The 13448-nt window shown below is 46.7% G+C and overlaps 1 protein-coding gene across 4 annotated transcripts in view; it reads right to left on the reverse strand.

The window, feature by feature from the left end:
- The window catches only part of AK7 (adenylate kinase 7), a 57304-nt gene that overhangs the window by 9966 nt on the left and 33890 nt on the right, over nt 1–13448 (reverse strand). For 2 of the 4 annotated variants that reach the window (XM_054566946.1, XM_054566943.1), the window contains 5 exons: nt 12258–12407; nt 9522–9650; nt 8801–8930; nt 2494–2622; nt 2266–2331 (listed from right to left, as the gene is read on the reverse strand). In XM_054566946.1, coding sequence (XP_054422921.1) covers nt 2266–2331; nt 2494–2622; nt 8801–8930; nt 9522–9650; nt 12258–12407 — 604 coding nt within the window. The remainder of the gene's footprint in view (nt 1–2265; nt 2332–2493; nt 2623–8800; nt 8931–9521; nt 9651–12257; nt 12408–13448) is intronic. The other 2 variants (XM_054566944.1, XM_054566947.1) reach the window with 2 other exon arrangements.

The raw sequence follows: 13448 nt of genomic DNA on the forward strand, positions 1-13448 counted from the left end.
CCCTAGACCTGCCCCTGCTTCCCGCCTCTGCCTCCTGCCCGAGGCTGGCACTTCCTCCCGCTGCCCTGCACGCCCCCTTCCCTGGGGAAACGGAATAAATTCTTCCAGTGGCATCCACCTCTTGTGCCCTCACTCACTCATCTCCAGACACTAAGATCCTGCGGGTGCAAATGAGGCAACGCTCTAACTGCTTTTAGGGAGATCAAAAAATAACAAGAATTTCTGGAAAGAGTAATTTACCAAAGACATGCTAAACATTCCACAGAGTGAACATCTCAGACGTGTTTGGACTGTGTCCACAAAGAAAGGGCAGCCCAGTGGACCATGATTCAGAATCTTTCGTCATTTTACCTCTGTCCCCATCTCCTTATCTTACGGAGGGCTTCCGCTGATCCTGGGGTTTGGAGCCGTGGGGGGAGAACGGCGGGGCTGGAACGTAAGCCCTGCCGTGCACGGGTGGAGCGGGCTGGGCTGAGTCACCGGGCTTTGGCTTCTGGAATGGTAAGCACGGGAGTCGTTTCCGCCTCGCAGGCCTGTAGGGAGCTTCAAGGAGCTCCCGTCTGCCGTGCTGCCGGCGTCAGACAAATGGCTCGTTGAGCTGAATGTCATCTATTTATGCCTCTGTGAGGACATGAGGATTTATAACAGGGGTTGCAAAGAATGCACATTGCCCAGAAGTGATAAACTCGCATTAGCTGACTAGACCTTGTTATTGAGAGCAGCTGACCTTCCTCTTTAACTTTTTGGGAGACCAGCACATCTGTGAACAGGAAATTTGAGACAACCCATCCCTTTCGTGTTGCCGCCGTAAGCCTCCATCCCTGAGGCGGCTGCTTGCTGGGGGTCCCCGTGGCCCCCTCACTCCCTCGTAAACTGGCCTGGACCAAGAGGAGCAGAGGGTGACGGACCAAGAGGAGGAGAGGGTGACGGCCATGAGCCGACTTTCTTGGGGGCTTTGACACCAGTGAGCAGGCCCTTCTGAGTTCAACTGTCGAGGCCCAGGGCAGGACATCCCAAGATATCCCACCATGGCAAGTCGATTATTTTGAATTAAAGTTACTTAAAAAACTGTCTGGGGAAGAAGAAAACCCTGCCCTCTCTGTCCTCCTTTCTCCCTCTGGGGTTGCAGGCCAGGTCCCCAGAGGGAGAAAGCAGGAGGTAAATCTGCCACCATGTGATCGGCACCCTCCCTGCGCCTTAGGCTGAGGCCACCTGATCGACACCTGTCTAAACAAGCCTTGACGCCTTTGCCCTTCACTCCTGAGCCCCACCTTTGTGTAGATTCCTGACTAAGAGGAATACCCAACACTTGTTTAGGTTGCTTTTTAATGAGCACTAACTTTCTTGCATCTGCCAAGTTCTCATCAAGTTATATTATGATTTTTTTGTCTAAAAAAGCATAAAAATGTGTCTGATTCCATCATTTCTTTGAGTCTCATTTTAAGGTCTGAGCATCTTCTTATGGTTCTCCCGTGTACACGCATTAGGTTGTTTTTTTTCCTCCCGATACTCTAGCCTTGTGTCAATTTTATTATTATCAGAACAACTGTAAGAACTAAGGGGGGGGGCAGCCTCGCCCTCTGAGGCACCGCCTTGTACTAAGTTGTTGAAAATAGCTTGTATTCGCCCTATGGCCCCAAATTATCTCCTATGATTACGCCTCATGCAAAATGATTTCAAAGAAAGAAACTTTTAAAGTTCACGATGAGGTCAGAGGAAATGCCTGTTAGTTACTCAGCAACTCCTTTTTCATGGGATAAGTTGTTTAAACTTCTCCTTCAAAAGTACATTGCGAAATCTCTGTGTCAATATATATAGAATCAAACTTGTTGTGGGGTTAACAGTAAACTGAAAAGGTTTCTACGGGCCCTGTCTCAGCTCTGGACTCTGAATGTCTTCTCTAAAACACCACAGCCTCACTGGCTCCTGAAACAGGCAGGAGCAGCCGCAATCCGGGCTTGGTGGTCCGGCCAACTGCCTCAGAGCTCAGGGCATCCATCCGCAGACCGGCTACGTTTTGCTCTGTGACCGGAGGGAGCAGCAGAAATAAACGTTCTCAAAGAGCTTCACTTCCCCTGATATTTACCACCACCCTGCTCCCTCCCAGGCATTCTTTAGTTCGGAGATTTGATTTTAAGCGTATTGTTTGACTTTTTTTTTCCTTAAAATTCCTACTTTATTAACATGAAAAAGATTATTCTGGTACAAAAGAGATATCAAATGACATTCCTTTAAATATGACCTGGAGAAATATTTTAAACTTACCAGGCATGATTAATTTATCAAAGGGAAACATTTTGCCTCTGATTTCTTCCTCCTCCTCGTTGTCTTCTAATAAAACAAAATATACATTGCTGTGTTTATTATATATCATCACTCTAGATAGCTCAAAAAAATAAACTATTTTAACCAGCAGTCACTAATGTCAATTGAGTGACTATTACTCTGAACAGTAAAGTTGCAACTCATCTGAATGTAAATATTCAAACTTACGGCTGAAGAGGTCTTTGGCTTGATCATAGGTGTTTGGGAACCCATCCAAAATGTAACCTTGATTCCTGCAAGGCATAGACTTTAGCTTTTCTTTTATAAATCGAATTACATATTGATCTTCTAGCTGGCCTAATAAAAAGAAAAAAAAATATTACTATGGAGTCCCATTCTACGTAAAGGTTACATCCTAGCATCATCTGAAACATTATCATGTAGTCAAAGTTACTACTGAACATCCCTTATGTTTCCATTAAAGTGAAAAACACGTGGTTTGGGATTTCAAACATGACATGTGAATTCTAGCGCACAGTAAAGCAGGAGAACCCAGTGAGCTGGGCTCCAAGGAAGAGCAGAAGCGAAGGCTGATGTTCGCATTTCCAGAATGTCTTCTGCGGCCGCAGCTTCTGGGTGTTGCTGAGTGTGGGGTCAGTGGAGAAATCCAGGGTGTCCCTACTTATCATAGGGTTTACTCAATTCTGTTTTGGTATCATACTTCTCTAACCTTAACACATAGTCGTAAATACCTCTGTTTTGTGAATTGACATAGTTTTCATGCATGTTGCTAGCACATAATTTATTACTAGTAAGGGCTCAATAAACATTTGCCGCATTTCAATAAAAATCAATCTTGCTCCGAGCCTCAGAGGGGCTCTTCCCTCCATTCTCTGCATTTTCTGCAAAAGCAGCAGAAGAGGCCGCGGCCCTGCCCTCCAGCCTGCCTTTGCCAGTTCTAGTGGCATTTCTGACCTCGGCCCCGCGGGACAGGCCCTTCCAAGCCTTGGCCGCTGCATTTGCTTAGGGCAGCTGAAGAGGGGGAGTCTGTTCGGAAACTGGCACAGCGATTAAAGATATGGGGGTTCAGAGCACGCTGCCTGCAAATGTGCCGCTTTGACCCGAGAGTTATTTTGAACTGAAGGCAATCGAGTTCAGGAGAAACTTTTCTTTCTCCCTTGAAGAGTTGAAACGAGGGGCCTTGCCCGTGGTAAGAGCTGTCGCCAGAGTTTTTTTTTTTTACCTTATCTGTATGTCAGGACAAACTGCTACTTACCAACATCTGCTCTTATCATCCTGTAAATGACCTTCCTTCCTTCCTTCTGAACCTCATCTGTGGCTCAGAAGGTCACGTGGACCTCATTTTCCCTCTCTGTCTTTGAACCTCTCATGTATGTGGGGGCTCCGAGTCTCAGGTATGTGGGGTTCCCATGCCCACATAGGTAAGTAAACTCGGTTATTTTCTCTTGTTCATCTGTCTCATGTAGATTTAATTATTAGACCAGCCGAAAGGACCTCGGAGAGCAAAGTGTCTTCCTCTCCCACACAGACAATATGATGCAACTCCACCACAATACCCATTTATCATTTCATCCTAATTATTGATCGGCTAACATTTCTTACACAGCCCTACCCTTACATTGCTTCATGTATTCATTTCAGTAATGTGAGTTTGGCACGTTCAAGAAATTGATCTCTGGCCCTGGCTGATGTGGCTCAGTGGATTGAGCGCTGGCCTGCAAACCAAAGAGTTGCCGGTTCGATTCCCATCAGGGCACCCGCCTGGGCTGCAGGCCAGGTCCCCAGCGGGGGGCATGTGAGAGACAACCACACATTGATGTTCCTCTCCCTGTCTTCCTCCGTCCTCTCCCTCTCTAAAAACAAACAAACAAACAAACAAACAAACAAATAAATAAATCCTTAAAAAAAAATCGATCTGTGAGGCTTTTTCTAGGGTAGTACCTTGTTTTCTGTTCATTAGTGGGACTATAATATAAAAAGCGGGCCCCTTTTTATCGCTCTGTTAATGACAATAACATGGTCTAATCAAAACACTTTTCCATTACCGTTCCTTGTCACACTAATCATGAAGCAGGAACCGATTCAGAAAATAATTGTCTTTCAGAAATTTCAATATTATGGCAGAGGCCAAAAAAAAATCATCAAAAGTGTTATTTAGCACAATGAAATTCCTCGAAATGACCCGACATTACTTCCCGGTAAGGTTCCCGATGGCGCAAAGACATAAAGACCCATGTTTTTTGAAAGTCGGGGGATTCGCTAGTATCCAAAGACAGGTGTCGCCTGAGCCTCCTCCTTTCAGTTTTCAAAGCTCCCTTGGAGAAGCAAAGGTGCGCCGTCAGGATCCCCGCGTCCGGGCCGCCCTGCGTGCCGTGGCTCACTGCCGGCAGTGAGCTCCGCCACTCGTTTCTGTTCGCCTCCCAGCAGAGACATTCAGGGCGGGAGAAGGGCCCCCCCGGAGCAGGTGGGGGTGATTGTGGGCTGTGAGCACACAGGGGCGCGCCTTTCTCCAGGGCACTGTGACCTCCTAGAGATACACTGGTGCTGAGCTCCTTGGAAAGGGACCGTCGCTTCTCCTTTAAGATGAGTGAGCACAGCCCTACCAGACAGCCTTAACACACGACACTGCTTCTACAAAGAAATTTAAGTCTACCTTTGAAATACCAGTAAAATTTATTTATTTTTCAAAGCCAGATATTGCATGATTTTTAAAATACTGTATTTATTTAGTTGTAGAGAGAGGGAGAGGCACTTGGGTGTGTGGGAGATACTCTCGCATGTGCCCCAACTGGGGACCTGGCCCACAACCCAGGCATGTGCCCCAACCGGGGATCGACCTGGTGACCTTTTGCTCTGTGGGATGATACCCAACCAACTGACCCACTGGTCAGGGCAGGGGGAAGCATTCTTACGAGGAAAAAAATATTAAAAAATCTCAAAAAATGTAAATACCAAGGTTTTCATTAATCCGCACAGTACAGACAGTGTGAAGTTGATCCATTTACCTGTTTTTCTTCCCAATGTTTTTTATTTTCGGATTCACAGAATAGTTGAAACAGTCTACTGACTGACTGACCGCCTGGCATCGTACCAGCTAGACTTAGCAATTCCACCACACTTCAGAAGTATACAAAGCGAGCAAAGAGGGTCTATTGTGAGCGAGCTGCGAGGTTGAACGAGTCCCCGCTTCAGCTGCAGGGCCAGGGCCTGATGGGACGGGCGTTGTATACGAACAGGACAAGGGGGTGCCACGGCGGGGCTGCAAAATCTGTCTTGTTGGAGACGTGAGACTCACATAATCACAGACTGGGTTAGCGCCTCCGCGTCCTCGTGCTGGGAGATTTCTACTTGGGCCTGGGTGGTGGGTTCCAAGGCCTGGCTTTGTTCAAACATAATCAAGGTCTACATCCTAGTTTCTGGTAAATATGACCAGGAAGGATTTTTGGACAAACTTGAGGGGACTGAGGAACTCTTCCAGTCTCATAGGAAGTGGGTGGGTAGGTGGGCAAAGGGGAGAGGGGAGGGACACGTGCTTGCTGAGACGTTCCGTTCGCCCAAAGACCACGTCCTCTGCCCCGTCCCAGGCCATCCCCCCCCCCGCTGGTCCCCCCAGACAAAGGCTGCTGACCCAGTTTGGCCTCTTGCATCTGGGAAGAACAGAGCCTTCTCCGGCCAAGGACAGGCCCTTCTTGAGCTTGGGAAATGCACTGACTGTTCTCAACTTGGCACGGTCTCCGCTGTAGTTCTTCTATACAGTCACCTCCCCAGGCTTGAAAAGAGCCCAGTTGGTACGTCACACCATCCTGTTACATAAAGTCCTTGGATAAGACTTCTGGGTCCTTGCAAAGACCTATTACATCGGTCTCTGTTGATAAACATTGTCCAATGTTTTGTCTCTTCTGGTGAGCTTGAATATTAGAGGCTGTTGTCTCTGTTCAGGGGGTGGCCTTTTTCATTGCCTCCAGTGCCCTCTCTCTGTTCCCTACACCCCGGGCTTAAAGTCTATGTACATGTGGTCACGTACACCTGTGGATTCCTAAAATCCCAGCCTCCCATCCTTTATTTTTTATTTTTTTAGACAATTTTTATAAGAGTTGATTTGAGCCAAACTGATGACATGTCAGAAAGCAAGATACCAAATGCTCCTCCCCCTTTAATGTGGCCTCGCCAGATTTCCTTCCACAGATGTCCGCACCGTGGAATGTCTTGTCTTGGGTTTATTTCCTCTCCCCTGAATGCTGGGAGCCAGGACTCTGTTAGACCCTAACCCAGGACCGTGGCTCCCAGCGGCTCCCGGCTGAGGCAGAGGCAGGGCCGCAGCTCCAAGTGTTAATCTGTGTCTTCCGCACACCTTCCCTTCACTCTAAGAAATCTCTCTGGGGCTCTCAATTCCACTTCCTCCAGCACCAAAGCAGAAACCAAGCTGGTTTAACTGGCCATTCAGTGCATGCTAACAAGACTGTTTTCTCTGCCACTGAAAGCCAGATTGGCATGGCCTGGGGGAGGAGGGGAGGAGACGGCAGAGGGGGTAGTAGCCTGGGCTTCAGGCGGGCTTGGCAAAACAGGAGTCACTAAAGTTGAGTGGCCAGGAAGAAGGTGGCCTGGAGCACCAAAGGTTGGAGGCCCAGGAGACCAGAGCACGGGCGGGCACTCGAGAGCAGTGCCTTAGGGTAGGGCAGGGGGCACCCCAGTGGCCCACAGAAGCACTGCACCAGGAGAGGGCACAAGCACTCAGGCCGCCTGTCACCCTGGGCCAGTTCACGCCTCTGTCCTTCCCCAGCTCCCCCGGCCCCAGTCCAGCCGTAGGGGATCAAAAATGGCCACCAGCAAGATGAGTGAAGTCGAGAGAGAAGAGAAACCAAAGGTGCTGGATGAGAGGCCAGGGGAGAAACTCGCCATAGCACACGAGTCCGTACTGTTGGGCTGGTCCGTAGACGGTACTTAGTACAACAAGATTGATGAGGGAGCTCCACCGGCTAAGTGTGAAAATGAAATGGTTTGATTTTTCTAATAACTGCTCACTGATGGTTTTCCTGCTGGGTAACAAGCTGCCTTAGAAACACCTCAGTTCAAAACCCAGTTTGTGATTATTTGAACAGCCTTCTTACCACATGAGTAAACAATGAAGCTACTTACTGTCTCGGGTTGCAGTGGGACCAGCTTTAGACTCCATCCCAGGGTGGGGAAAAAGTCAGTCCAGATTTTGTGTTTATGGTGACACTTAACTGTGACGACTTTGTCCAACGAACTGGTTAAAATTGCCAAGCGAGTGTGGATTAAAAAAAAAAAGATTCCATGGAAAGCAACCTTGCAGGGAGATCTGACCACAAATTCCTAAGTGGCCAGGTCATGGTGGGTAGTCATGGCCCAGGAACACAACTTCTGAGTGTAAGATTTTAAGCCAGCTCTGTCCATTGTTCTTGTGCATCTAGGTTGAAATGCCAGGAGTACAGCAATACCCCTGGAAGGGGGTATTAACCCTCAAGAGAGCACATAATCTCGTTAACTCTCCTGTAATCCAATCCCCACCTGGTTTCCTCCCACCTCCGTGTGACCTTCCTGACATTCTCCCCTTAATCTCCGATGCACAAAAGAGGCTGCAAGCTGTTAGTCTGCAGAGCGTTGGAGATCTTGCTCTTGGGCGTGTGTCGACAGTTTGGCTCAAACCCTTACGAAGATTCGCTCCAGGTTTAGATGTTTCTTATGTCCAAACATGAGCAGGAATATTTTCCCACTGACTTGTATTTCTTCCTGCATTAGTTATGGGTTCACGTTATTCGTCAACTTTATTTTCTGTTGAGGATTTAATGATTTTTTTTTAACTTTTAAAAGATTTTTATTTTATTTATTTATTTTTAAAGAGAGGGGAAGGGAGGAAGAAAGAGAGGGCGGTAAAACATCAACATGAGAAACATCCATCGGTTGCCACTCGCACGCCCTCAACCGGGGACCTGCAACCCAGGCCTGTGCCCTGACTGGGGACTGAGTCTGCGACCTTTCAGTTTGTGGGACGATGCCCAACCAGCTGAGCCACACCAGCCCGGGCTTAATGATTTTCTTATTAGTTTGTCTGAGTATTTTATATGTTAGGAATATTAACTCTCATATTGGTAGCAAGTATCTTTTTCTGGTTTGTCCTTTGTCTTTTAGTTAATGATCTTTGACGTTTATAGAATATTTATGACTAAACATTTGATTTTTTTTTTAAACTTAGGTAGTTCTTTCCCATTTATGATCCATCGCCAAAATATTAATGGTGACTTTTTGGGGGTGGGGGTGGAATTATAAATGAAATTTCTTTGCGGTGGTTGTAATTTCTATACTTATAATAACAAACAAATAGTTTTTTATACCAAGGAGGAAAAAACCAGAAAGACTTACAGACTAAGTTAGAAAAATAAAATAAATTAAACAATAACAATTCTGCACTGTTACCTGGGGGAGAAAGAACAAAACCAAACAAAAGAACAGCGTTACCCAGGCCAGCGCCCCGGGCCCTGGGTGTGCCTGTCACCTGCGTTCTGCTCCATGCTCTCCTTGACGCCGTCCAAGAGCTCCTGCGCGTCTTCCACGTTCTCCTCTTCCTCCTCCTCCTCACCTTCTTCTTCTCCTTCCACCCCGTACTTCGGCGCCACCGTTGCCTCCTGCACACACACGGGTCCTGCAGTTGGATGATGCCTGGGCCGGTTTGCTCCTCACTGATCACCTGCCGGGGGCAGGGCGGGGGGCTTGCGGGAAGCCCCTGAACCTTCCTCTCAGTTTTGCTATGAGCCTAAAACTGCTTGAGAAAATAAAGCCTTTCTTTTAAAAAAGTATTGAGTAAATAAATGAACGGTCTGACAATACCCTGAGAAACAGACATCTAGAATAAAAACACCCTAAAAAGGTCCCATTGAGGGTGGGGCAGGGCAGTGGAGAGCAACAAGGGAAAAGCAGGACAGCTGAAACACCACAACAATAAAAAATAAAAATAGAAAATAGAAAAGCTTCCAGGCAACAGGGAGAATACAAGATATATTTTGACCAAACAGCTGGGGATGCACTAAATTTCACGGTCCACTCATGAAAGATGCTTCCATCTCGGAGACATAAGCCCTGTGGGATTCAGTGTTTTCCTAAGTGGGGGCAACAATAAAATCCAATTAAAGTAACAAATCTCTTTGTAGGGTGTCCTATAAAAATAAAAAGCATTTTTAAAATACAAAAATTCCCAATAAAGTAGTTAAAAGGGATACCAGTTTTGCTATGGCTTCAGAAATGACGTCCTTCAGTTTAATGTGATGTAGTTTGTAGTACTTGGTCAATACTTCTGCGATACTGGATTTCCCCACTGCCGGAGGACCGAGAATGCAAATCTTAATGGGCTGAAAGAGGAGAAAGAAGACCACCTAGTGAGCTCTGTTAATCAGGTTAACAATAACCCACAGCCTTCAGACCAACTACGCCTAGAGAGCCCTGAATGACCTGTGGCTGGACAAAGAGCGTGTTACTTCAGAGGCGAGCCTTTCTGAGTCTTCAGGTCTTGCAAGGCTGACTCCTGAGTCCCTCTCTCCAAGTACTTACCGAGCATCTATTCTGTGCCCTGACTTGGGGCCGGCGGGCGGGCGGTGGGGGGAGGTTATGACCCTCCCGTACCTGCTCCTCGAAAGTATTAAAAAAACGAGCACTCAAGCACAACATGCGGCCGGTTTCACAGTTTATTGTGTTACTCTCGTAAAGATAACAAAGAAATTGAAGAATTTCTGGTCTGGCGTAGATAGTGCGTAATTTATTGCCTCATGAATGTTGTTTCTGGACTGAATTTGGTCTTTAATTATACTTTCTTTTTTAACACCGGTAATTCACTCTACTTTTTAAAGACACACTCATTAAAATGATACCATTTCTTCTGCTAAAAAACTGGCTTGAAAGCTGAAGAAGCGCTGTCACATTCACCACCAGTGAGTAAATGCTGACGTCTAACAGAAATACAGACATCAGCAGGAAATAGTCATTTCTTTCAAAGTGCTCCAAACAGTTGTGACGCCGAGGGCTAGTGTTTTGCAAGGCAAATTAAAAACATTTTTTACTTTTCAAAATGGCTTTAAAAAATCATGCCAATGAAAAGAACGTCCACTGGCAGAGTGTCCATGTGCTTAAAGATGATATAATTTCATCCAGGAAGTTGGTTATTATTATTGTTATTACCCGTTGTGGATGGGGAAACCGAGGCCATGAGGAAATGAGCAGAGACATCGTGTGGTGCTGGGTGAGGCGTGGTGGACGTGAACGGTCCCGTCTGGTTAGTGAGGGGCACTTTCAGGTGGACGGTAATGATCAAGATGGCAGGCAGCAGCCGTGTCGGGGGCGAGGGGAGCTGGTGTCAGGCATAGCAACTCTGAGCGGAGTCTCGATGAGCAAGGCTGGGCTGCTGGGTGGCCGGGCGCATTCACAAGGCCTGAAGTCCAGCTCTCACCTGAGCAGCTTCGCGTGCCTAGTTCTATGGGCATACCCAGGGCAGATCTATGTTCTGGGCTGAGCTCACCTTATCCAGGTACAAACCCTGCCTGGCAGTTTATTCATTATAATGAGAACTATGACTGCCACTGAACTGAGGACAGTCCCAGTACACGCGGTACATTTACCCCCTCGGGGCAGACGGGCGTGGATGGGCACTTGGTGCGCTTTGAGCAAGATGAATGGCCTGCTCAATACCAGGTCGCGCTGGACTGGTGCACATGGCTCTGCAGCCAGGGCGGCTTGGCTTTGCTAAGGAGCTGGAACGGTGGGAGCCCTGGGCTCGAGGCTCTGTTGTGTTGGACATCACTCCTCTCGCTCTGCCTACACAGTGCCCTCATAGTGTTTCCTGTTCTATGCTGCCGCGCTGATCCGTGCCCCCAGGGATGGATCGGCTGTGAAATTTGTAGATATGCTCATTCCTTCTATCATGTTCTTGGCCAGTCTTGCTAATCAGGAACCACATGGCCTCTTCTAAGTGTCTTATCTTTAATTGTGTGTCATAGTACAGTTGATTTGCAGAGGAAACACTAGTCTTAACCTCTTGAGTTGGGTGGGTCTGTGCCTTAGAATGGTCCCCAAGGAAGTCAGCACAGGTGCCTTGGATGCTGAAAAGGGTCATTGTTTCTTTTGCTGAGTGCTACGTCCTTTACTCATTATTAATGAGGCATGTTTTTCAGGAAAATAGGGTTCTTCAGATAGAACGGTGACACGGTACTTGCTGGTATGAAGTACCCCATGCACAGCGGTAATTACAACTATGACAGTGCCCGTCACTCATAGGAAACACTACAGTTTTCCAGTCATTGTCCCATGCAGTGCTCACTGTCACCTTTGTGGTGCTTCCCTGGAATAAATCCAAAGATCTAGGCAAGTGCCGCGTGACCAGATTTCAGAGAGGGGGCGCGAAGGCTCCTCAGCGAGGCCACCCAGCTAAGTGGGCATCCCAGCAGGTGAGAACACCCAGCTGGCCGTGTGGCCTGGAAAGACTCACCCCATCTCTCTGAGTCTTGGCTTTCATGTCGACAATTTGGAGGTAAGAATGTCTGCCTTCAAAAGCTGTGATGATTATAATGACCAGTGAACCTCCTGGTCAATAGGATCAAAGTGATATCGAGGCTTCTTCCACCTCCTCCCTCCCCTTTCTCATGTGTGGATGCAGAACTGAGACCAGCAGGCCAGTGAGGCGCCAGATGTGTTTCCTTATGTAGACAACTCTGTGACAGTCTTGAGCTTACTGTCATGTTCAATGTGTGTCAAGCATAGCAGTCTCTGTCTCTGTTGACTTTAACATTTCTAATATTCAGTTGACAGTATTAGTATATTAGTATAATACACGTGCAGGCTGTTAGACCTGGACCAGTGGGTCATGCTTGAAAAAGAACTTGAATGTAGAAATTTGGACATTTCAGAAAGGAAATACTTTCATCGATAGAATTACACTCAAAGTCAAAATAGGAAATGGTTATAGTTACCAGTAGTCTTCTGCTTTGCCTGTACTCTCTGAGGATGCTGTTGATATTCTCCACAAACCCTGTCTGGGCAGCCCAGCGAATGTTAAAATTCTCCTTCACGAACACGGCTTCCATTCTCAGGTTGACCAGCAAGTGGTCAATACTCTCTTGCTAAGAGATAAAGGCATGTTAGAGGTTTGTCTCTTTATTTATATTTTGATGGTTATAATGGACCAAAATGTATTATTATTAAAGGAAAAAAGGTACCCATTCACTGACCCTGACGGTCAGTAAGTATTGACGGAGAGCCTGCCGTGACCCTCTGACCCCTCTGCGCTCTCCCCACACCTGCGCTCTGGGGAGGGGCGGCATTAGGCCCTTGTACAGCCGCTCAGAGTAGGAACACAATGGAAGTCCAGATATAAGGTTTCTTCTTAAAAAGCTTTAATTGTATCTACCTTTTTTTTTCTGGATTTCAGTAAATGTATTCCTTTGCTCTGAACAATACCCCACATCAGACCAATATGTTATTCAGCTGATTTCTAACATCCATACCCAACTGCCCTTTTAAGAAACCATTTAATTTAAAAAATTACATGTATAGAGTTTTCTTCCTTGACCTTCTTCCAGATATTACTGAACAATCAAGCTAAAAACTCTCCAAAATCTCATAAATTACCTCATTCCTACAGCTTACATCATCTTGCCTCTTCCTTGACAGCTGAATCAATTTTTTTAAAAAAAATTTTTATTAAATGGATTGGGGTGACATTGATTAAGAAGATCACATAGGTCTCAAGTGTACATTTCTATGATACATGATCTGTATATTGTACTTGGTGCCCACCACCTACTGTATCTGCTTTTTATTTTGAGATTTCATTTATTTATTTGTAGAAAGAGGGGAAGGGAGGTAGAAGGAGAGGGAGAGAAACAATGATGTGGGAAACAATGATATGTGAGAGAAACATTAATTGGTTGCCTCTCACATGCCCTCAGTTGAGGAGCTGGCTCACAACCCAGGCATGTGCTCCGAAGGGGAATCGAACCCGTGACCCTTTGGTTCGCAGGCTGGCACTCAAATCACTCAGCCACACCAACCAGGGCCAGAGAGCTTTCAAATACACTTTCTGACCATGTTCTCCGACACTTTTTCAGAACAGAAAATGGGCTCGCAGAAGAGCAGAGAAAGTTGCTTCTGGGCAGATGGCT

This window comes from Pteronotus mesoamericanus, unplaced genomic scaffold, assembly GCF_021234165.1.
Source record: "Pteronotus mesoamericanus isolate MK-2021 breed Mesoamerican mustached bat unplaced genomic scaffold, CSHL_Meso_final contig_182, whole genome shotgun sequence".
NCBI classification, from domain to species: Eukaryota; Metazoa; Chordata; class Mammalia; order Chiroptera; family Mormoopidae; genus Pteronotus; species Pteronotus mesoamericanus.